General features: G+C 40.6%; 1 protein-coding gene across 2 annotated transcripts in view; it reads left to right on the top strand.

The window, feature by feature from the left end:
• Positions 1 to 25,883, top strand: part of LOC120783271 (plasma membrane calcium-transporting ATPase 1-like) — a 103,894-nt gene that overhangs the window by 38,422 nt on the left and 39,589 nt on the right. For both annotated transcript variants that reach the window (XM_040116142.1, XM_040116143.1), the window contains exons 2-7: positions 424 to 859; positions 14,453 to 14,650; positions 15,269 to 15,526; positions 16,924 to 17,049; positions 17,692 to 17,817; positions 21,173 to 21,208. In XM_040116142.1, the coding sequence (XP_039972076.1) occupies positions 664 to 859; positions 14,453 to 14,650; positions 15,269 to 15,526; positions 16,924 to 17,049; positions 17,692 to 17,817; positions 21,173 to 21,208 (940 nt within the window). In that variant the 5' untranslated portion in view covers positions 424 to 663. The remainder of the gene's footprint in view (positions 1 to 423; positions 860 to 14,452; positions 14,651 to 15,268; positions 15,527 to 16,923; positions 17,050 to 17,691; positions 17,818 to 21,172; positions 21,209 to 25,883) is intronic.

Genomic DNA, 25,883 nt, shown 5'->3' on the forward strand with positions numbered 1-25,883 from the left:
TGCACTGTGGGTTGATGTGGAAGGATGAAAAGTGACTCACCCACAAACAAGAGAAAATAGGAAATTATACTTTAAAAAAAAAAAAAGTATATTGTTGTTTCTCCATCGGTCACAAACTCAGAGCAGACGGTTCAAGGAGAGCAGATATCCAATCATGTGCCTCAGAGGAGCAGCGCGAACCAATAATCAGTTTATATCATAATGACCTCAGTGATTCAGGGGACTCCTTTAATAATCTGAGATGAGAAAGTCTCCTCTAATTGACCCAATTAGTCTTTGTGCTATTAATTAGTAAAATTCAAAGGAAGTCCTGAACCGATCTGTCGGCTGATGATGTGATGTTTGGCTGCTGTTTGTTCAGACTGTTTCCTGTCTGGATCTGGTTTATAAAAACCTGTTTGCCTCTTTCTGTTTCCTCCTCAGCAATAACCCAGAGGAACATGTTTACTCCCCTGTTTCCCTGGTAACCGAGAGGAGCATGCACGTCCAGGTCAGGAGTTAACCTCAGTGTTCGTCTCCTCTGCCTGCCTCCTGTGCGAAGTACACTACCCGCAATTCCTCCGAACCGACGACCCAGTCCGACGTTTAGGTCAGTTTAACAAAGACACTCGGAGGAACAACAACTACACTAACAACACCTACGCTTCTGTGAAGAGGACCGACATGGCCAACAACACAGCGGACCACCCTCCGGGGAATTCAGTTGCCGAGGGCAACCACGATGGGGACTTTGGGGTGGCCATGACGGATCTGAGGAGCCTGATGGACCTGCGGAGCGCCGAGGCCGTCAACAAGATACGGGACACGTACGGAGACGTGCAGGGCATCTGCCGCCGCCTGAAAACGTCACCTATAGAAGGTAAGACGTGTCCAACACATCAAACCAGACTGAATCAAAATGTAAAACTCCTAGTTTAATAAGAGTCAAAATGCAGTCTATTGCCAAGGATTTGGAGCAATTTAGATTCAGTTTTAGTTTTTTGCCAAGAACACTAAAAGCTCAAAGGTTTGGATATCAAAGTTCTTATTCCCCTTTTGTTGCTGAATCATTTTCTTCTTGGGTCGGTAGCAAATGTCCCACAGCCTGGCACTGGTCCACGGCCCGGGGGTTGGGAACCACTAAATAAAAAGAGTGGTGTGATTTAAATCTCATTCAGTTGAATGATTTGCAATGCTGATTTATCAACCGGGCGCGGCTGGCAATCGGCCCCAGGGATCCCAGACCTACAGGGGCTCCCAAAATTCCCGGGTTCAATGTGTCTAAGTTGGTTCTTGGTATCTGATCGATTTGTAAATTTGTTTGACGATTTGCATCACCAATGTACAGTATCAACAAATGAATGTGCTGCATTATTATCTAATCCTGTGACCCTGTCGTGCCTTGCGTCATAAAAATCTAATTTTGACTCCTTCATTAGGGTTGAAGAGCAAATTTTTGCCTCGTTCACTCAAATAGATTATTTTTCTCACTGCATAATTGTACACAGGGAAACATAAGATAACAGCATGGTAGGCCCTGAACCTTTACAAACCTTGTCTCAAAATGACGTAACTGCAAACTAGACTGTCATGGAAACAGAGGAGGGTGACAGAAAAGGGGAGCAGAGCAGCTGAAGGCAGGTCTTGTTTCTTCAGCTTAGTTTCTACACACCCTGACACTCTCAGCCCTTGTGCTAAATGCTAAACTGCCTCTGAACTGGACCAAACCCCGGCTCCAGTTACTCTACTGCCGGTCAGTGTGACCAAGTGTGTGTTATACGATTTTATCGCTGAACTATGACACGACATCGTACTTTTAATTTGTCTTACTGTTTGCAAATCAGATGTTTTCACATCAGGCTGAGACCCGCCATGTAGAAAGTCACTGTTTATGTTTAGTGTGGGTCGGTTGCTCTTCAGGTGACTGTAGTGTAACCGGGCAAGGCCATGAATTATATACTATTTCTTATAATTCTGGGTAAGGTGTATCGATGGATAATCAGTAATAATGCAGATTGATTTAAAAAAACTGAAAAAAGAACAAAAAAATCTATAGATAACCAAAAGGAATCACTGAACTATTAAAGAAGTTGGTTAATCGGAGTAGACTGATAACAATTAATACAAACAGCCATTTCTGGTTGACAAACGAATTATTTTATGGTGAAAGACGATCAGTTTAGATTTCAGTCAGAGCTCGTACGAGGCCAGAAAATGGCCGTCAAGCTTCTGTTTGTTATTTCTCTCGCCGTCTCATCTTTTGATCCCTCCGTGCGTGTGTGTTTGTGTGTTCGCAGCCATCGGTCCATTCCAGGATTGAAATTAGTTCCACCCCGTTCCCCTAATGGCTCCATAGATCATTGCTCTGTTCCATTTAGTAATCAGAGGACAGCCGTAGTCGTGTCCTCCACGCAAGAAATGACTCACTTTAATGAAGAAAGTGTAATTATATTGTCACTGCAGAGAGAGAGGGAGGGACGGAGAGAAAAAAAAAAAACTGGGTGAAACCTAAATGCAAGATTGAGGGCAAACACACAATGATTGACTGTTGGAATTAACTAGGGTGGACTAGTGTCAGTCCAGTTTCAGTCCAGATACTGTTTGCTGTCTTTCATTTATATTTTTTTTATCAGTAATATCATGTCCTACATCGGCATCATTATTTGTGCTTAGTCACATTTAAGAGTACGCCAGGGATTCAGTCTAGCACTTCCATTAAGCAGCTCTTTTTTGCTGAATCATTTTCTTCCTGGGTAAGTAGCAAATGTTCCGCAGCCTCTCCAATAAATTCTCCAATAAATTTGGAGCAGCGGACGCCAAGATATTCTGGCTTTCATGCTGCACCCTCACAATGTCAGCAAGAACGGGAAGGACAGGAAAAACGCCCCATATTCCGACTTGGGAGTGTTCACACATTATCCTGAGGTGGTTAAACTCAAGTGATAACGTTGTAGTCACACCAGATAAATAACGTACATTAGCTAATTTTTGTTGTTTCATGTTCAGAGCTGCCATGATTACTCGATTAATCAATTGGTCGACTGATTTTATAATAATTAATTGTTTCAGTCAAACCTTTGCTGGTTCCTGCTTCTCGAATGAAATGATTTGCCTCTTTTCTTTGGCTTATGGTAGTAAACTGAATGTGTTTTGGGTTTTGTGCTGTTGATTGGTCAAAACAACCATTTAGAGATCGTAACTTTGGGGTCTTTTCCTTATTTTACTATTTTTTGACATTTCGTAGACCAAACGATCAATCGATTAATCAAGAAGATAATTAGCTGCAGCCCTAGTTATGTATTCGTAGCAGTTCATTAACAGTTGAAACCAGATACAAACAAACAGTGTATAGCTCCTATAAAATTAGCTGAATTCCATAGCTGAATTTGATTTTGATGTAACTGCCAGTGAGAGAGGAGTATCATCGGTGTCAGAAAATCCCAATATCTCCAACTTAAAATTACAAGTTGGAGGCTGATGTGAATGGTTTTTTCCCACTTGGCTGCTTAAAAAATATGACGTGAAAACAGCCACAGTCACTAGTATGGGTAAACTCCAGAAGTACTGGACATAACCCTTTAAAGATGGCTTTATGATTCCCCCAGTTTATATTGTCCTGGTGTAAGAAACCAATTTATAGAAAAGTGTTGGATTTCACCCATTGATAGCACCACTGCTACACGGTCTGAACGAGTCGTAGATCAATACACTGTGTCACCTTTAATAATAAACTCCAAATTCATTTTTACAGTCTTTTATTCACTTTTTTTTCACTGAGAGTGACGATTGTGGCGAACAGAGGGTTTGCTGTAGAAGTGGGTGTATTACAGGCATTTATATTGTGATATCAATATATATACACTGAAATTAAAGCCAAATTGATACATTGGCAGGCGAATATTATTAGCCAGTTTTAGCTTTTCACATATACATATGCCGGCTGATGCTATAGTTCTTATTTGACAAAATAATCACAACCAATGGTCCACTTACTAGGTTTCTCAGAGTCTTCATCAGTGGCTGGAGTTTCTTCAGTTTCACGGAAATGAACCTCTTCTTAAAAAAAACAACAACAAAAAACCAAAAAAAAGCGGTGAGGCCTGATTTCATGCTGGGCCCAGCACAGTAGTTGTTTACCTTTTATAGTGAGCATGATGAAGGAGTGTTGTTTCTCACAAACCACAGTTTAGAGCCTGTCATCTGCAGCTTTTCATCTAAAACCACCAAAAACATGTTTTGTTTTTTTGTTTTTTTTGATGATGTGTTTTTAGTTATCTTGGTGACAATTGCATAGCATTTCCTGTGGCTACTTCAAAATAAAAACCACCCCATGGTTTGTCAGTTTAACACTTTTAATGTGAGGCAACAGGGGCAGGACATGGTGGGTTTGCATTAGCAGCACCTTAACGCTGCTCTGTTTCCTGTGAGTCTGATGTGCGTATAAAGGTAAATTGGATCCCTTGAAGGAATGGCGGAATCCGCCACTAACAATGAAAACAACCATATAGAAGGCAATAACAGAATATGAATCCATTGTAGGGCTATTGCTGAAAAAACGTTGACCGTAAATCGTGGCAAAAGTCTGGACTGAAATACTGAAAAGCTTTTACTGAACACTGAAACCTGCAGGAAACCTGAATTTCAAACAGGTTATCTGTGTCTCACCTTAATCTGGTTTCTCAAATTAATCTGGTTTCTTGTTTTAATGTTAACATTCTGATATTACGCGCGTTTCTCACACCCTGAAACACAACATAAAGCCTGCTCTGCGGTCTGATAGCCAGCTGGCAGTTAGCTAACCCAATTAGCTCAGTAACAGAGGCCTTGTTTTAGCAGAGACCTGACACAGTTATATTTAACTTTGTTTCTGTATCAGACCGCTGCTCTGGCTGTGATAATGAGATGTTTGTTCTTCAGCTGCTTTTACTTTCAGTCTGTCAAAATCGGCTTCCGATTGGATGCAGAGATGACTGTCATTGTCCCGAGTTCAACCTGACCATGCACACGCACACACATTGTGACCTTGGTAGCTTTTGGGGACATTACATAGACTTGCATTCATTTCCTGGAGACTTACCCTAGAACTAACCATACCCACTGACCACTGACCGATCTGTGTTCCTTATTGGGGACACAGATTTTGTTCCCAATTGGACAAGTTGTCCCCCATTACCTTGTCTTTAGGCTGAAATTGGTCCCCAAAAGTAGCCTATGAGAGATACAAGCGTGCACACACACACACACAGACACACACACAAATCCTAAAACACGCAATCAAGGCTCAACTGCAGCTATGTACCCTGCTGGTTAATGTGTATTGATGAATCGGTCTGTTGCCTCTCTGGAGGTCATTGATCGTCCTTCTCATTATTTTTCAAAATCTGAGCGCATTTCATGTTTGCGAGGACACGCAGCCTCCGAGCATGAGACGCACAGCCAGATGTAGACTTTATTTAAACAGGACTTGGTTTAGAAAGACCTTCACAAAGACACACGTACGGACCTAAAAATAAATGACTATTTTAGGAAAATGAACAGCAGCATGTGCTGTCACCGCTCAGGTGAGAAGCAGACAGGACATGATTTCTCTTTGTCTCTGTAGCGTCACTTTTATTCCTTCATGTAAAGTAGTTAGTCTCTTCAAACAAACATCCAGGCCTGAGAGCTGAAACGGGCAAATAAAAATGGATTTAAACAGTCGCCGACTGCCATCAGCTGACCGTCAGATGTTCAGCTTTATGCAGATTTAAAGCACTAGCAGTGTGAAGCTTGAAGAGATTTTCGCCGTTTCTCTCACGTGCTAATATCTGCCCCTCAGACCAGAGCTACAGAGAACATGTGATGAGTTAAAACTCATGGGTTCTATATTTGTCATCACGAAAACTGAGAATCTATCAGCTACAACAGGCCAACTGCATAAGGCGAAGCTCCTGTTATAACTGACATTTGATCTTTTTCAAAACAGCCTTTGTGCATAATTGTGGAAAATGGTCTAACCCCCTAGCTCCCAGGTGGCCGTTTCCAGAGCAGCGAAGGGCTGACATTTGAGATCTGATGAAGAAGATATTCAGTTTATAATTATATAAAACAGAGAAAAGCAGCAAATCCTCAAATTGAAAAGCTTGAACCAGAGGATGGTTGGAGTTGATAATTGATGGTTAGTGATTACTTGTGATTATGTAAATTCCCACATAGCGGCTGGGGGCTTTATTTACCTCAGTGGCAGAGAAAACCAGGCCTTTATTTGGAACATTCATGTTCCCAAGTTAATGCAAAATCCAAACTTCCTCTTCGTTTCCCTGTTGACTTGATAAATTCACCATAATGTCAATTTCTGCAGCACTAATTCCAGTAGTATCAGTATCAGTACGACCAAGGGTCCTGTCGGGGATTTCTCTTTGCCTCTTGCCACCAAACAATGCTAAGCTAAGCTACCATGAATGAAACACTTCCTCCGCTTCCTTTTTACATTAAACATCTTCCAGGCCTCCCTTTTATAGGTGGGCTTTTAATATGGAAAAAAAAAAAAACCCATCAGGAAGTGTTGAGTTATGTAGATGGTAGCTTAACATAAATCAGAAGTAAAGCAAAGTGAAGAACCAACTGGAATTAATTAGTGTGAAAACATAATTTCTGTTAATAAGAGAAACTTAGAGCAGCAGATTGGTGAGTATAACCTGACTGTCTGTTGTTGTCATGATAGAATTAGTGCCGTGGAAAAGTACGTTATACTAGAACTAAGGTAACTCCAGCATCCTCAATATTCTTTAACCCGGCCTTTATTAGCCACTGGGCACGTTCCTGGCTATTATTTGAGACACTGCCATTATCTGAACACTGGCTTTATTTGAGAATTTATGGCAATTGCTTGTTGAGTAATTAACTAGTCATTGCAGCACTAATTGTAACCACACAGAGACAACAACAGCTGTGATTGGTCAGTTTTGGGCCGCAGCGAGTTTCCTCCTCCATGTCTCTGCTCAGTTAGTCAGTTTACACTTTTCATCAAGATACGCACTGAGCAAGCGATTAAGCATCGCTCAGGGGTTAAACCAGAGTTGCACGCAAATCGGTTCACACACACGCACACACACGCATACACAGACACACGCAGTAGTAGTGTATGTAGGGTTAGAGGTTTCTTGGCCTGCTGGCGTGTCAGATATTTTCGAGCTCTGTGGCGTGAGAAGCCAGCCACCAATCTGAGATTCAGCTTGAGCTGCGTGACCCGAGTCCTATTCGCTGTAACTAACACACACACACACACACACACACACACAGCCTCAGGTCATCTATGTCTCTGCCAGTCGAAGCAGAATGCTCCTCTAGGGGATCACCGAGCGGGAGAAAGACACCAAGACATGCAACGCTCTCCATGTCTTTCTTTCTTTTGTTGTCTGACTCTGAATCAGGTTTTTCATCCTCTCACATCGCTGATAAACAACTGAAAGAAACTGTTTATAGCCTATCTTGCCCTTTAAAATTTTCACTCATGACTTTACAAAAATCTGAAAATAGCTGAGAAATACAAATCTAAAATACACTGTATGTAATTTAGTGGTATAAAGGGTTTCACTTTTTAAAAAAAGCATAAGCCTGAGGACTTGTGAAGCTCAGTCATTGCATCATTTTGCAACAGAGGATGTGAGTGTCTACATGAAGCAGGTTTATTTCCTGACACCAGTCTGTGGGTATTGAAGATAGAACGGGCTCTTTGTTAGCCTGTAAATTAAACTCTGCTGTTACATCTGACTTTCCTTTAGCGACCAAGATTCATGTGTCGGTTCCTACAAAAACAAAAAGCAATAAATCATACTGCATTGTATTACTATTAAAAATGAAAGCAGTACAGCAGTGGGTGAGCTTCACTAATTGCCAATCATGTCTGCTTGTTTTTGAGGGCAGATGATGCTGAATTTTTTCATTTTAGGAGACACTGACATTCCTGTACAGAACAATACATTTCCATTATAGTGTATCTTGACTATATATGTTGACTTTATTTAGCAAATTAAATAAGATGCATTCAGTCATTTGGGTATATTTATGCCATTATTGCTCAATTAATACTGTGAGAAAGGGAGCAGTCTGACTTCAGATGAGACTGCAAACATGGAGACCTCACTGTCATATTCCTGCTAATTTATAAGGCAGAATTGGGGTTCGGTGATTTCCTTAAAGAGGGAAAAGGCCCCAAGATTTCTGATGGACTTCAGGCCTCATCCTGAGGGCAACTGCTGTACTCAAAATGACCTCACTGTTGGAATCTGTATGAAGTCGCTCGTCAGTGTGTAGAGGGCGGTCATTTACCATTAGATCCTGGAAACCCGTCAGAAGATTTAAATGATTAATGAAGACGCTCAGCCGTGTGACACATGCATTGTATTATTCACCGTGCATCAGTGAAATCAGTGACAGCAGAGGAGACGTACAGAGCTGCCGTTGTGTGATGACTGCAGTTGTCTTGACCAGAAAGAAATTAGCAAAACTCAACAAAACTGAAAAGTTTTTTCATTGTTGTTATTACATTTTTGGAGAAGTCTGAGTGGGCTTCACTGTCAGTATGAATGTATTTGTATCATTTATTTATCTATTTGTTTACTTTCGGCTTTCGGTGTACGCCAGCCCCAGTCTGTGCCTCTTGTGTATTACCATTACATTTGAGGCGCAGCGCCAAGCGTCTGATTTTCCGAAAAATAAATGTTCAGCGATCTTTGAAAAAGCCGGAAGGTCATTTAATAGCTCTTACCGCTGTCCTGGAGGTATTTCCATTAATCCCCGAAGACTCTTCTGACCATCTGGATGAAAAGACCATTATACAATAAAGGTCACTCGCAATTAAAAAAGATTAAAAAGCTCTGTGACTCAAATGTAACGTAATACAACACGAACTGAGGCTAGATGTATACATGGCTTTGGTGCTTATGTGTTGACACACCTGGCCCCTGGACTTCAGATATCTTACTGCGTGTGTGTGTGTGTGTGTAAATGCGTGTCACCGTGTATTATTGCACGCTATTAAGCCACATATCATCATGCATTTGTAAGCACGGTGAGACTGCTTTTTGTCCAGAAAGACCAAAAGAAAAAGCTGAAAGATGGTCTGACTGCAGTTTGTCTGCAGTTAGACTTTTAGCAGCTACTGTTCGATATCATGAAATGATGATTGGGTCATTTAGGCATTGTGCATTGTGAAAATATATATTTTCACATCATTTTGGACAAATATCATTCAAATATGTATTAAAAACCCAGCATTGGTTGTTGTTTTTCACAGTACACTCAGACACTAGCAAGAAGAAAGGCCAAACAAATATGCTCGCTAAAGTGAACGCCATGTCCTGAAGTAATCCTTCACATTTTCCTGAGTGATCACGCTGTGTGCCATACAAAATACAAAATAACATTGGTAAAGCAAGACTTATGGTGAATTGATTTGAAATGCAATTTTCTCATCCTCCCGTAGCCATCTGACCATGTAACAGTGTTTGGCAGCTTACCAAAGTTTTTGTTGGGTTGGATGTCTGCAGACTGCTCACTTTCCACCTGCCTGTGTTCAGAAAAAAGAAAAGAGTCTTTCACATCTAGCAGAAATGCGAGCCTCAGTGGTCAAGAAAGACTATTGATTCACTTCAAGTAACTCCAAACATTGCTAGATTCAATTTTATTTGATGATTGAATTTGATTGTTGTCAAATTCAATTTGCATTTAATTTTCAGAATTTGTGACTCTTACTAATCGCAAAATCGCTCCAGAAACTCCAGTTCTTTTTGCCATAGGAAATAATGTTAATCCATGAAGCCTTAGAAAAAGTGCAGATTTTTGTTTAAACCTTTTTATCTCAGGAGGACATGTCCTTGCCTTAATATGTGTGGCCTTGGGCCAGGCTTGTAACTGTCCGTGGCCACTCACATCTTTGCATTGATTTTACACGCAGTCACATTGCCCCTAAAATTCGCTCGGCGCTCAGTCTGACCATGCCTTAACAGTTGGGTTTCGTGCTTGGAATTGGTCTGCTACAGCTGAAGCTGCAGCTGAGGTGTGACCGTTGCATCACTTCTTTCTGTATGTGCCAGTAACTGTTAGTCCAGCTGTGGGACGGCAGTGAAAGAATAAAGCTCTGCAGGATGACGATAGAAGCGACGGAGGCGAGGACAGAGCTGGTGGATGAGCCGCAGAGATGATAAAGCAAACGGTCCTTTGTCTTTGTAGTGGACATCAAAAAGTCTGAACAATGAGACTGGACATTAATACGTGCTGCTGCAGTTTAATCTGTCAGAGGGAGAATGAATGAAAGTGAAAGCTGTGTGCGGCAAAGGATGAAGCTGCACGTTGGCCGATGAAGCTGTGAATTGGAAGAGACCTCGTTTTGGACCAATGATGTCCATTCCTGCTAGAGGCTGAAATTCATAAACATCTGTAACAGGCGAGCGGTGGGGCAAACTGCTCTGCTATTACTGGAACATCATCTCAGAGCTTTAATCTGCAACTCCATGGGGACCTTCACAAACACGGCGAGCTCATGCCAGGCACCAGATGAAACTCGCCGTCACAATCAAAACATTTAACCAGAGAAAGAGGCTCGTATCGATCAAACAGCCTCTAAGGGTGCGCTGTGATTCTGATTTTCTTTATTTTAGTGTGTCAGGAGCTTTCAGCATTAATCGCTGACTTCAAAGCGATCAAACCAAACTTTGAAATAAACCAGTGTGATGAAACATGTCTGATGACGACTTTGAGAATCAGTGTATTTTTAAAATCCCTGTGGAGCAGCTCATCATGAAGCTGTTCCTGCTGCAGCTCTAAACCACAGAGATACTCAGTCAGACATGTTAGGAAGCTATACTGTCGGCCAAATCAACCGAAGTATATTCATGTACACCACTCTATGGTGGATTACTGTGTTAGTACAATAGCTTTTAGGTTTGAAAAGTTTCTTTTATTTACCCAAGTCCATTCTCAGCTCACCTCATCTACCTCATCTCACTTTAGATTCTTCTTGCCGCTTCTGAATTTATCTCACCTCGTCCTCATTTCTCTTCTCGTATCCCATCATCATCTCACATCAGATCACATCACCTCATCTCATCTCATATCACCGTGTCTCCTCTAACTTCATCTCAAATAATCCCCTAAACCTACCTCCTCATCTCATTTAGTGTCTCTCCCCGTATCTTACCATCCATCATCTTGCATCCTCTTCTCACCTCTCATCAATCTTACGCCGTCTCACAAAAACGTACTCTCACGTCACTTCGTCTCAACTTATCTGAAAGTATTGTAAGATAAAGCCTCAAAATGGCAGAACCTTATATCTGGTACTTTAACCAGATTACTGCATCCAAAGAAAAGAGAGAAAGATGGAAAGAAGTCATGAGGATGAGGAGGAGGGGGAAGGGATCTCTTCATTCAGTCTGTCTGGAGAGAATAAGCAGAGATGGAATATTATTAAAGGCCATTATTAAAACATATGAAGACAGAAACATGTCTGAGCTCATGTTCTTGCCGACTTACAGAGTCCTCCATCATGAGAAATCCTGGCAGTGCAGTCTGTTGACATTCAGATCACGTTCCACTGCACATTTCCCAACTCCACCAAGAGTCCACCGCAGCCATGTTGCCTTCCCCGCGCAGCCATGCAGAGGAAGTCACAGATTTTTGGGTTTTACTGAAAAATACCAGATCTAGTAAAAAGAAGCAGATTGTTGAACCTAGCTTTCATTCAGACTTGTCCCTGTGCATCAGAAATAGCTGCAAATAAACACAGTTTACTGAAGTTAAAGTTAACGAGGTCCTGTGATTAGGTCAACCCAGAAAATCCTTTCGAAAGTGAAGATAAACACGACTTGCTGATTACCCTTCGTTATTTAATATACTTCGATAAACAAACTGGAAATCATGTTTTTAAAATCAAATTTTTGTCCAGTTTTAATAAAAGCCAATTGCAAGGAGCTCTAGATACATAGCCCTCGTGCTCTGCCCCCTTGCAAGCATCTGTGTTGACTGAGAAATCTTTTTATTTTCATTGTCTTTACATGGAAAATGGACGAGTCGCTAGATGTGAGTCACTGCTGGAAAACAACTGTCACAGCTCTGGAATCAATAACTCACAGATATTGTTTGGTCGTCAGTAAGCAGAGGATTGTAAGAGATCTTTCTGCACAGGAAGCGAAACATCAGACATTTTTCAGTTAACTGAACTAATCGAGCAAATGTAGCAATCTTGTGAGTGACATTTTAGAAAGCTTGTGTACGAGGATAGTGCTACACTACAACACACATTCAGTTTTATTTATTCAAACCTTTTTTATTGTTTTTGTTTGATTGTTGCTTGTCAGAATTATAGGGCTGCAACTAATAATTATTTCCGTTAACCATTAATCTCTTTTTTGATTCTCAATTTCCAAATAAGTGTTTAACGGGGATCTTCAGTAGCTTCGTGTGAGCCAGCTGATCGAGCATGGGTCGGTCTGATTGGCTGGCGTTTTACTGACGTGGAGCAGCTTGGCTCTAGAGGAGGAGCAGATTGTTTGTACAGCAGGGGTGGGTTCAGGTCAGTTCATGCAACCATGGACGCATTCCTACCAAAAGACAAAAACATACACCCGTTGTCCCCAACCTGAGGGCGGGAATCAACACAAGGGACCACAAGATAAAGCTGAAGGGTTGCAGTTGATGATTGACAGGAAGAGGAAGCCAAAGCAAGCATACTATATCTAAAGTATATTTATTTCATCAGACTTCTCTCTAATATTTACTTTTTCTTCCTGTGAATTGCTGGATCTTTTTAGCTCGCCAGGCCTCTAAAAGTTATTAAAATAAAACAAAAATCTTTTCTCTTTGGTTGGGCTGATCACAACCAGTAGACAAATGGAGTCTGTGATGAAGGGTCGTTTAAAGGGGTCAGAAGCCAGAAATGTTGGGGAACCACTGATGTATTCAACAGACATGGGTCAGCGAAACCTAGAAAACTAACCAACCACTTACAGTTGTTGATATTTCAAATCTGATCATGAGGATTATATTCTGCATCTGACCGCACCATTTGTTTAACCTTTTACTGAATATTTTTTCAACTGTCTCCCGTCAGAAAGGAGGAAATGATGAATACAAAAGTTCGTCAATTTTCTGGGTGGGACAAATCTGTCTGTGTTGGTGATTTGCCCAAAGAAAAAGAGAAAACAACTATTCCCATAACACGTTCCCTGCAACTAAAGTAGGTCATGTTGCAAAAACTACTGCATCTCTGCATCTTCTTCCCTCACTATGTGTGTAGGTGCACAGCTATGTACCAAGCTAAACACACTTCCACTAAAGGGTGAAGACTGGAGGTGGCCTTTTAAGTCTTTACTGGATGCAGTTTGAAAACAGGTTTTGACTCTTGGTTTTGCTGGCTATTATATATACAAGTAAAAAGTCTTTGTCCTGATCAGCTCACACAGCCTATTATACAATTTGTCAAAGTTTGGAACACGTGTCAACATTTCTGAGGAGGTCATTAGGCCTGACAACACCATATCCAATACAGATGCTGGATTGAAAAAAAGACAATCCTTGGCGCTAAGTTACATTCAACTGGCTTACTTTGTGCTGCAGTAGCACTAGCTGTTTTGATAAAGAAAAATTTCAAGAGCTCCGATGCTAAGTTTTCAGCATGTTGTTGCATGTTATTAACTTTACTTGCTTTCATCTTTACAAAAGGCAATTGAATTAGGGGATTTTTTCTTTGTTGGTCTGGAATCTGATTTGTCAACATGAATTGGGACCCATCTTTTAAGCCTAACATATAACATACATATTATAAGTTGGAATAATCAGCTTGTTACACAATAATAGCCAATGTCAGTGTTTTATAGTGTTGCTAACCAAATGAGTCTCTACTGTGACTCTGTGATTTGATTTAAGATGTATTAGCACACGTTTGGAACGGCGACAGTCAGATAACATCTCTTAAGATATCGTATTGTTATAACACAAGAGTTCTAACACATTCTGAGCAGACACCGTGACTATCATAAAAGAAACATGACCAGCTGAACCCGCTGCTATGTGGGAGAACTGATCTTATTAGCTCTGCTACGTAAATGGCAATCACTGTTTCTATCTGTTGTTCTTCCCGCTCTTTCTGTCCTTCATGCTGTACGCTGTGTGATAAAACTGGTCAGATATTTCCTGAAATGTAGGCACAAGGTGATCACAGACAGCCGACACATCCACACTTCTGGTAAATACACACCAGTTATCGCGACAGTAATTCAACTAGATCATATCCTGGATTATCATAATATCCTAGAGCACAAGATGATCATTAAATGTTTTGTTTTGTCCAACTGTCCAACAGCCCAAACCCCAAAATATTCAGTTTACTGTCATGTAAGACCAAGAAATGCAGCGAAACTTAAATTTATGTGAATATAAGTATTCACATGATTAATATTATATGAATATTAATGTCTTGTGTTTGTGTCTGCAGGTCTGTCTGGTAACCCCGTCGATCTGGAGAAACGTCACACGGCGTTTGGGAGAAACTTCATCCCCCCGAAGAAGCCCAAGACGTTCCTGCAGCTGGTGTGGGAGGCTCTGCAAGACGTCACGCTCATAATCCTGGAAATCGCTGCAATCATCTCGCTGGGCCTGTCCTTCTACCATCCACCAGGGGGCGACAGTGAAGGTCAGTGCAGTCAAGCTTTTATTTATGCATTGATTGATTGATTGATTGATCATTTAAATTACATTTTTTATGGACAGTATATTTTTATGTATTCATTTATTTTAACTCTTATTTTAATTTATCTATTTATTTCAGTAATTTGTTTGATTTGTAATATATAAACATATGTATTTAATTATTAAATTTGTTTAATCATGTCCTTCTTTATTTATGTATTTATTGTATTTTATATTTATTCATATTTCATTTATTTACTATCTATTGACATATCAACAGTATAACTTGAATTCAATATTCATAAAATCCCGACTATTGCCCTGTGTAAAGATGTTCAAAAAACTAAGAGATAGTGAATAAGAAAACATGGTTTGTATTCTAAAAAGACTAAAAATTTGCCTAGGATTGAATATACAAAATGAGAAAAAATAGGACAATTATCGTTCATATTGAAACATTTGTGTTGTAAACTTAGCTAAAACTAGCATTAAAATAAATCAGTTTGAAGCTGTAAGTTTGTTGTACAGTTTTAGTTTGACAAAGCTGCTCTGACCTGTTTGGACTTGACGTATTTATCTGGTAAAAGTGGTTCCAGTTCAACATGTCCTCGTCCTCTCCCAGCATGTGGCCAGGTCTCAGGCGGCATCGAGGACGAGGGCGAGTCCCAGGCTGGCTGGATCGAGGGCGCCGCCATCCTCTTCTCGGTCATCATCGTGGTCCTGGTGACGGCCTTCAACGACTGGTCCAAGGAGAAGCAGTTCCGTGGGCTGCAGAGTCGCATCGAACAGGAACAAAAGTTCACCGTCATCCGCAAAGGCCAGGTCATCCAGATCCCTGTGGCTGAGATCGTGGTGGGAGACATTGCTCAGATCAAATATGGTACGAGACCAAAGACGCCAGACTGAAACATGAAACCTATGACGTCAATAACTGGCTCCCAAGTTTAAAGATGCACTTAGACAGGAATGGATGATGCCTCCTTCTTGTCATTTTCCATCTGTTGAATGTCCATTCTGATTTGTTTTTTACTTTGATGCAACTTTATGAAAAATATTTTTAAGTCTTCAGAGTTTTACCAAAACCTCTCAAGCTCATTCACTTCAGTTTGAATTGTTTGAACATGAAAGACTGTCCTGTGGGTTTCTAGCAAACTTAACTCTGAGCTGCATTCAAAAAAACTGACACAGAATCTGGCCAAAAGTGTGTGGTCACCTGAACATTTCAGTTGTATGTGATAGTAGAACATTTCATTTCAAAACCGTGTGCATTCATCAGCTGCTACAACACCCACTCTCCTAGGAAGGTCTTCCACCAGACCTTTGAACCTGGCCACAGGAATTTGCTCCCATTCAGACACAAGAGCTTTAGTGAAGTCGGCCACTGATGGTGGGTGATAAGGCCTGGCTCACAGTCAGCGTTCCAGTTCATCCCAAAGGTGTTGGATGGGGTTGAGGTCAGGGGCTCTGTGCAGGCAAGCCAAGTTCTTCCATGACAAACTAGAAAAACCATTTCTTTATAGACCTGGATTTTTTGCACAGTGGCATTGTTATGTCAAAAACAGGAAAAGGCCTTTCCCAAACTGCTGACACAAAGCTGGACAATCACTACAGTTTAAATTTCATTGCATGCTGTCACATTAAGATTTCCCTTCAGTGGAGATAGGGGCCCTAGTCCAAACCAGGAAAAACACACCCAGACCAAAACTACTTCCCACAAAAGTATGTTAACAGGGATATCCAGCTGGCCCTGCTGCATAGTGTCTTCACATACACAGAAAGTAATGCATTACAATACATGTTTAAGGAGGATGAGAGAAACTTTAAATACAAGCTAAAAATGTATCTCGAAGAACGGATAATTTTACATATCCTGCCTCCCTCATCTCTCTGTTAAACTTTGGTCTGAAGCATCACTGACCAGAGGATGCTGTGATCCATGCCGTGGATTTCATGGATCTGTTACACTGTCCTGACTCAACAACAACTACAGAGTGGGCAGATTAAGTTAAAATTTCAGTTGTATTTTCCATTTTGCAATAAAACCTATTTTCATCATCGATAGGAGAGCTAAACAGCATGTATTCAGCAGTTTGGCTTAAGTTTTTAATGTAATGTTTCTGTCTCATCAGAAATTGAGACTGAAGACTGAAGCAAATATCTGTTACCACTGAAACCGTTTTGAGAAATAAATGAAATGCAGGTCCTGTATAAGATCCTCCTCGATTCCCGGGGCTGATGGGAATAAGACCCTCTGAATCCTGACCTCTATACTTGCAGGAGACCTGCTGCCTGCTGATGGGATCCTGATCCAAGGCAACGACCTGAAAATCGATGAAAGCTCTCTGACTGGAGAATCCGACCACGTCCGCAAGTCGCTGGAAAAGGACCCCATGCTGCTGTCCGGTGAGTGCCTGTTCACAGTCACATGACACGGACCAAAATGGATGATTCTGGTCTGAAGTGATTCTGCCAATATTCATTACACTTAAACAAAAAAAACAAAAAAAAATCAAGGATCAAACATCGAACCTGTGCCGTCTGTGTGTCTGTTTTTTGCCTCACAACTTGTAAAGGTTAGCTCACAACCCTAAAATAATAATAGCACAAACTGGCAAAACAAGGTTTACAGGTACAACTTTAAATGTTCAGACTTATAAAATTAATATCTGAAAATGCAGGCTTGCAGTCACAGAGTTTACGGGTTCAAACTTAAACAAACAAAACTTAAAAAGGAACAAAACTCATATTTTCAAGACTACGTTTATGGAGCAGAGGATAATCCTCACCGGCAAGAGGCAAAATACTCTAGATTGAAAAGTCAATCCTTGAGGAACCCAACCAGCTGACAACATCAGCATGCTGTAACATCACTTGAGTAAACTTAAATACTAACACAGGTCTTTTTAAAGTATTCAGTGACGCAGCTGAAGAAAAGATTAGACAGATAAAATCATAAATGATTTGATAATAATCTAAAATGAAAAGAAAGGACAGCTAAAAACCAAGTTTCAGCTGTGACTTGTAGCTTTTTGAATCTTTCTTCAGGAACCCACGTGATGGAGGGATCGGGCAGGATGGTGGTGTCAGCGGTCGGCCTCAACTCTCAAACTGGCATCATCTTTACTCTCCTGGGCGCCAGTGAGAACGACGAAGAGAAGAAGGTCAAGAAAAGTAAGACATGAGACAAAGCCTGTGACACACGTCTGAAAAAACACAACTCATGTTGAAGTGTTGAAGGTCATACGAGGACAGTAATTGTGTGAAGTGTTGGGAGGGAAGTTTTGCTAGAAATATGACTATCACCGTGTCAGCTTCAGAATATTTCTACTCTACTGTTTGAACAGTGCAGATTGGAAATATTTGCATGTTTTTATCACCTGGTGTTGAATTGAAGTTTCTCCTCTCATACTCGCTGATTCGGTCAGCAGGTAGACTTCATCCAGTCTGGGCTGATAACAGCAGAGCTGTTTGAAGGGTCTAACTGTAGTGTTTTAGCACTATTTAGCTTCAATCTGAGCACAAAAGCATCGTCGGTGAATAAATGAGACCACGGATGAGGTGACCTGTAGTGATGATGTTGTTTTACACTGTGATCCTATCTGCTGAACAACTGACAGTAGATGAAAGAATCTGACCGAGCCGCAGCAAATTCACAGGTTAGCTTCTAACTGAGTGTCCGTTAAACCCCTCACCCAAGCAGTGGGCGTCCAGTCACAGTTTAGCAACCATAACAAGGCATGGCAGATCCGTCAGTGTTTGGATAAATCCGCTGTACACGGGGTTGTAAGACAGACACTCTGCATTCTCTGCAAGAGTTTGCAGGGTGGTGTCACTTGTACTGAACGTTAGCATGCCTGGCTAAATAGCTTTCTACCTACAGTTGTAACCAAAACTGTCTTAAAGAAATAGATCTGATCATAAGTCTTTTTTCTCTTTATACTCAACTATAACACTAAGGATAAACAGCCTTTCCCTGCAATACAAAAAAAAGTGTTCTTCCTTTATTTCCATGTCTTAACACGAATCTTGAACTTTCAAACTTTCAATCAATCAATCTTTTCAAACGAGTACGTTTTAACATTAAAAAGTCAATTGGAGGAAGTTTTTAACCAACTCCGGAGAATTAATGTCAGTTGGCTGAGTAGCTAGATCTGATAAAATCTGCAAGTGGCTTTCAAAAAATTCACTGGCAGCTGCTATTGTTTACTTCTCTCTGAAATCAAAGACTCATAGTTTCAAAACCTTATTATGAACTTTGGTTGTAAATCTCCCGGCTTTAACTGAATAAGTGTTAAATAGGAAGCTTGAAAGGCATAATTTTCCAGTTTGTACACTTGCAAATGAAGCAGTGTTTCGACGCAGACCTTAAAAAGGACAAAGAATCTGCTGAGACGGTCACCTGAACAAATACTATATCATGATCTCATTTATTCATGGTAGTTTATGGCCATTATAATGAGGGATGGATTTAAAATGATGTAACGTTGGTTAAAAATGTGAAACGTACCTTCCCCTGTTTACATACAATTGCTTTTTGAAGTGGAACCCTTCAAAAGCCAAAGTCCAGATGATCCTCGTACTATCACAGAGCAGTCTGATGTAAACCAACAGGCTTCTGCAGTCGGTCTCTATTGCTTTTGATTTGCTTGTGATCATGCTAACCCCCTTTTACTCATGTCTTTTTCTTTTGTTTTTGTCTGATCATTTGTTTTATTCGCTAAACTTTGAGTTTGTCAGGCATTCATTGTGAATTGGCTGAATGTACCAGCTCAGCGGAGAGAGACGCCCAGGTTTACATTTCGGCCTCCAGTCACTGATTTTAAAAAATACACCAGTTATGAACTCCTAATGAGGAAAACAAGAAGGCAGGTTTGCAGATTAAACTGAAATTAATATTTAGATTAGCATCTCATACACGTCTCTGGACTTGCTACACTTCATTCCTTTATTGACATAATACATTCCCTTGGTCCTAACTTTAGCCTCAATCAGCAGTAAACCTAATTTTAACCTTAATCCTAAAACTGAGCCTGAACCCCCAAAAAAGCCCTTTGAAGAAGTGAGGACTGGACAAAATGGCCCCAGCTTTCCCAGGTGTCCCAACTTCTCAACATTGTCCTCATTCTCCAAAAATGTCCGCACTTTCAAGTGTCCACACCCAGCAAGACTGGAACTTGAAATGGTCCTCACAAAGATAGAAGTACAAGAACACACAAAGGAACTGCTGTGTGTCATACACACAGCAGATCTTACACGCACACACGGCCACATTAACCCGTTGAACACACACGCACATTCATGCATTCATTTCAAGTCACACCCATTGGGTATCTTACATGCATTCAGCCTTAAGTATGTGCAAACACACACACTCACACACACACACACACACACACACACACACACACACACACACACACACACACACACACACACACACACACACACACTGGCAACCGTTCAGTCTCAGTCATCAATCACAAAGCTCCAGCTGCATAATAAAGAGCTGTGTGTGTGTGTGTGTGTGTGTGTGTGTGTGTGTGTTTGTGAGTGTGTGTTGGCTTTGACCTTGCTGAACCTACTTTCACAATAAAAGCAGAAAGCTCCATATTAGGGCAACAGAAAGTAAATATCCCGCGCCTGATGTGTACTCACACTGTCAAATGTCTGATCAATACTTGATCACAAGGTGTTACAGACAGCTGACAGAGATGCGTAAAAGATGTTTAGAGAACTTGTAGTTCTGTCCAGTATTTTCACAATAAGTCTTCAAGCTGGAATTTAAGTGTAAAGCTCACGGATCAGCAGCCTCTTCCACATATAAGAATCTAGTTCGGAAACCATTGTTAGTAGCTCACGTCAAATAAAATCAAACGTCAACCCCAAAAAAAATCAACCTCTTGACAAATGTTTGATCTTCTGCCTTCATTAGAAAGCCAACAGTAGAGAGATGACAGGAAATGAAATGACATGGAGGTGGCGAACGTCATTCAATAAGGGTCCCCTGCCATGGACGGATCAACAACTACACAAAACAAAATGAAATAGAATAAAGAATTGAGTTATGGGATACAGAAATGGGGGGGGGGGCTAATTGATACCACTGTATACACTGTTTTTGGTATTTGTGATTGAAAGTAAACCTAATAAAAGTCATTTTCTATGTAAACAGAGCATTATGGTCTATCAAACCAAGAATGTGTAACTGTGTAATACATGATTTTTAACATTCTATTGAAAATGTTCAAATTGAACTATACATTTTTTATTTATTTTTGATTACTGATATATTGATAAATTGATCAGCTCGACCGTCAAACATTGTGGCCGTTGGTTCTCCGCAGCAGGAAGTCATGTGTCTCTCTCCTCTGATTGGTCCATTCCTGCCCACAACACACACACGACACACACACACCTGTGGGTTTCTATCAGTTTGAACTTTTGTGTTTTCCCTCAGTTTGATTTGATCTTATTTTTCCTTTGAGCCATCTTATCAGCATTCCGCCCTCTCTCTCTGTCCGAACAGGTAAAAAACAAGGACCCCCTGAAAATCGCAACAAAGGTAACCCCTCCATTCATCCATCTGTCCCTCTCTGTCCCTCCATCCTCCCTGTTACTCACCCCCTCCTCACCCTCCACCCAGCGGCAGGAGGGGAGTGTCCAGTCCATCTCTCTCTCTATCTCTCTCTCTCTCTCTCTCTCTCTCTGCTGTAAAAAGGGGGACATTCTCTCGCCTTGCTTTACCTGTCAAAGGGTGCAACTCTCAACCTTCAAGTCTTTGACAGCCAATCGCAGCATCCACAGTTGTCATGGCAACTGTCACAGGGTGACTATGGAGTTACATTTTTGGCTCAATTCTGAGTGCATGATGGGACATTTTGAGCAAAGAAAATCTGTTTTTTGCAAGTACATAAAATATTTTTTGTAGAGAAATGATAAAGTATAATTTGATGTAAGAAACAAAAATACATGTTGTACTCAATAAAAGCCCTGTGCGTTTGATTAGTGTGAACACTGTGTAACGTACCCGGGCACGGATCTACGAAAAGGCATTCTCGAGCAGAGTTCAAGTGTTCTTGGGTACGGCTCACATCAACTGTGAATTCTTCTCTGTGAGAACATGGAAGTGGACTGCTACCTTAGAATGTGAGCACACCTGTACTCTTCTTCTTTGCGTTTATTGGTGGATTGCGAATCAACAAGGTGCATATCGCCACCTACTGTATCGGAGTGTTTATATACGTACGTTAACTCAGGTACAGTCGGGGGGGGGCTATTGCACTCAGACATGTTACGAAGCAATCGTACCTAATATGAAAGTGCCCTCTCTTTTACTTGTTTGCTCTCTAACTAGTCTAGTTAGCTAACCTCATGGTTACCAGCTACACAGCCATGGCACTGAAATCATTAATGTACTTAAACCGAGCCTCTAAATTCAAATAAATCTAAATCTAAAAAATGATTTTGTACTGCATTTAGTTTTAAAAGCATACAAAGTCTCAGCCTACTACACATTTCTCAAAGTTGAGAACACATGTCCACATTTATGAGAACGTCACACGACCTGACAACACCACAGTTATTCCATTAAAATGATGATCTTTGACACAAAGTTACTTTTGGAGTTAACAATCTCAAGACTATTTCAGTTAGCTTACTGTGTGTTGCAGTAGCAGCTCGATTGATTGTGAAAAGGATCAAGACCTCTGATGCCGATGACCCGTTCTTCTCGCTGTAACTTTATATGATAAAACTGGGTCAGATATCTACTAAAATGTAACAACAAGGTGATCTCTAGCAGTAGATGTCAATCTACACAACACGAAACATCCCCACTTCAGGTGTGGAAAGGAAGTTAAAAGAACAAAATACTGTTGGAGGACTTCTGTGTTGCTGAAATGCATAAAGTCAGTAAGGTCGTTCATTTAATCAATTAGTCAGCTGACTGAAAATTAATCATAAACTATTTTGATAATCATTTAATCGTTTCAGTCATTTTTAAGAAGCCAATAATTCATTGGTTCCAGCTTCTCTGAATATTTGCTGACTTTTTTTGTCTTCTATGATGGTAACTGAAAATCTCTGGGTTCTGGACTTTTGTTCGGACAAAACAAGTAAATTCATTATATCAAGTTGGGCTTTGTGAAATTGTGATAGACATTTGTCCTAATTTCTGATATTTTATAGATTACATATTTAATCAAGAAAATAATCACAGATTAATCAACATTGAAATTAATCGTTATTTGTTGCCTTTAGGTGGTTAATAGTAATTAGTGAGTGTGATAACTACAGTTTTTAAATTTACACTCAATTCAGGGCTCCACTGTGACATTTCATAAAAAAATTTCGAGAAAAAGTTGAAGTTCACTTTTTTTAAGGCACTACATCAGAGACTATAACGCCTTGGCTGTGTAACTCTAAATGATCTAGTTAGCAAGCTAGCTTAATTAGTGGCTGCTTTTCTTGAGGAAGTGAGCTAGCTAGCAACAAACACATCTAGGTTGCAGGCTAATAAGATACACGATAACTTCCTAGCAGAATTTCATAGAGGTTCAACAAACTAGATATGTAACCAAAACTTATAAAGTACTTAGGTTGTGTAAGTGTGCAGAAAAAATGTTGAGAGAGAGCAAATGAGTAAAACTGAGTGTTGGAAGTTATCAACTTGCACCTATGTGAATAATAACAAACAAGCAAATACATTTACTGAGCACAAAATATATATATTTTCTACTAGAATAAAGTGACTTATTGAGTGATAATTATTTCTCTACAAAATATAATTCATGTGCTTGCAAAAAGTCTTTTCTGTCCTCAAAATGTGCCATTTCACGCTCAGAACTGAGTCACGATTATAAGTCCATCAGTGATGGGTCACTCTATGTACTCTGACCTCTGAGGTGTCTGACGCTGTGTTGACATCAGGTGCTCCTTTGGTGCCTTTAAATATTTAATGGATTTGGTTTGTGTGTGTGTGTGTGTGTGTGTGTGTGTGTGTGTGTGTGTGTGTGTGTGTGTGTGTGTGTGTGTGTGTGTGTGTGTGTGTGTGTGTGTGTGTGTTTTTGTGTTAATGATGTCACCACTCCAACCTCCCAAACTTGACCAGCCAACTGTCCTCCGTGTCCCGTGTGATTCAACACAAGTCCAGCTTCCTCCACAAGCTGTGTCAGAACACACACTCTTATTCATAAACACACACACACACAGAACTCCCCTCCTCCCGACCTCCTATGGTTTGAGCATCTGCTGCAGGCAGAGCGCTTCTTGATGTATACAGAAACACACAGACACACACACGCACACACACTACTCTTGGATGCTCATCACAGCTTTGCACACAGAAATAATTCACAGACAGAACTGCAGTCACTTACAACCTCCACTAAAAGCAAATCAAGAACCAAACACCTTCAGTCAAATCGTCTACTCTGTAGGTTCAGAGCCAAACAAGAAGCTCTACTGAGCTTTTTAGCCTCTTTTAGCTCCTAGCTTTGGTCCTATGCCAGATTAAATGTATGGCTCAATTTCCAGTAGCAGGACACAGCTGTTTTCATATGACTCCAATGGGATGATGTTCCTTTGTTTCTGATGGGCGTGGAAATAGGCAGTCGTTTGCACTTTATAATGTGTCGGGGCTGATGGATGAGTTCTTTTGCCCACTAGTGGTCGAAAGAGCAAGTAATGCACCTTTAAATGATTAAAGTCCCACAGCTGGCGTTTAACGCACACTGCAAAGTATTTCTGATACCTTGAAAAGCTTCTGCTTTGCAATTTTTTGATCACTGTAGAGGTACTATCATTGAAACTCAATACTTCCTGCAGATGTTTCACTATAAAAGGGTTGCAACTAAGGATTACTTTCATTCTCGATAAAGCTGCCACATCACTTTCCTAAGGCTAAAGGTGACATCTCAAACCAAAGATATTCTGCTTATTATCCCAACGTGAGAGTGATTGCATCTTTGATAGAAATATATGACTTTAACGATTGATCAATTATCAAAATAGTTACCAATTGATTTTCTGTGGATGAGGTAGTTGATTAATCGACTAATCGTTTCAGTTCTAGGGGAAATGATGCCTTTTGAGCTGCTAAAAAATGTTTAAAGTGTAACATCTGTGAAGGAAGCTTAACTGACAGTAGCTTAACGGCGATCAAAAAACATCAAAGTGTAGACACAACTGGAAATAATGAGTGAATGAAAACAGTTTAGTGTTATAAATAGAAGACACTTTCAGCAGAGGGGTGAGTATGACATGACTCTGTTGCTGCAATGATGGAATTACTGCTGTGGAAATTTATACTGCATTTAAACACGGAGGAAGTGTTGAGTTTCTATCAACAGCAAATTAAAACAGGTGCAAACTAGAAAGCTGCGGTTTTTTACTAAAATTAATTCCATCGTGTCATACTCACCACTCTGCTGCTCTCCCTTTATCTTTTAACTCTTCATCCACTGATAATTCCAATTCCTTCTCCTTTACTTTGGTTTTTCCATCAATATTAAGTTAATATCAGTGAAACTAAACGCTTCCTGCAGGTGTTTCACGGTGAAGGCCTTCCAGGAAAGAGGTAGATTTGTCCTTTGAAGTTAGGATGAGGCCACACTGTACTTATGATTTTATGGAGGATTTAAAATGCTACATGATCAGTTTTCCCACTACATGGTTCAATACATTTATAATATATTCAAATGAATGTGACTGTCTGTTGACACCGGTGAGAAAAACAAACTGACCCCAACAGTGCCATGATGTGTTTTGGATGTTTCGAGGCTGTCAGTGTGTGTGGGAGTTGCACCCTTACAGTATTAGTGGGCTGTGGGCTGTGGGCTGTCGTCTGTTCTGTTTGTGTATCTTCAGTTTCTTTTTTTTTTCGCCTTTGATTCCACTCATTTCTCTCACTGTTGCCTCCTTGCAGGGTGTTGCTCAGGACTTCATGTTGTCTTGTAATCACTGTTTGACTCTCTCCCTCTTCTCTGTTAATTTTCTGTCTTGCTGAAGTCTCCTGCAGCCTCCACAGCTCTGCAGCCTCCTCTACCTCCTCCTGTCTCTCTCTGTTGTGGTTCTGCATCGCTGTCGTTTTTCGTTTTTTGGGGTGATCCTTTGAGTTTGTCTTCTGTTTTTTGACTTGCTTTCTTTTGGATTGTCAGACCCCCCCCCCCCCCTCCCTCTCTGCCCGCCATACGTTCTCCCATGGTTCAGTGCTGCGCCTGTTTACAGTTCTGTGGTTG

Source organism: Xiphias gladius, chromosome 21 (assembly GCF_016859285.1).
Source record: "Xiphias gladius isolate SHS-SW01 ecotype Sanya breed wild chromosome 21, ASM1685928v1, whole genome shotgun sequence".
Taxonomy (NCBI): domain Eukaryota; kingdom Metazoa; phylum Chordata; class Actinopteri; order Istiophoriformes; family Xiphiidae; genus Xiphias; species Xiphias gladius.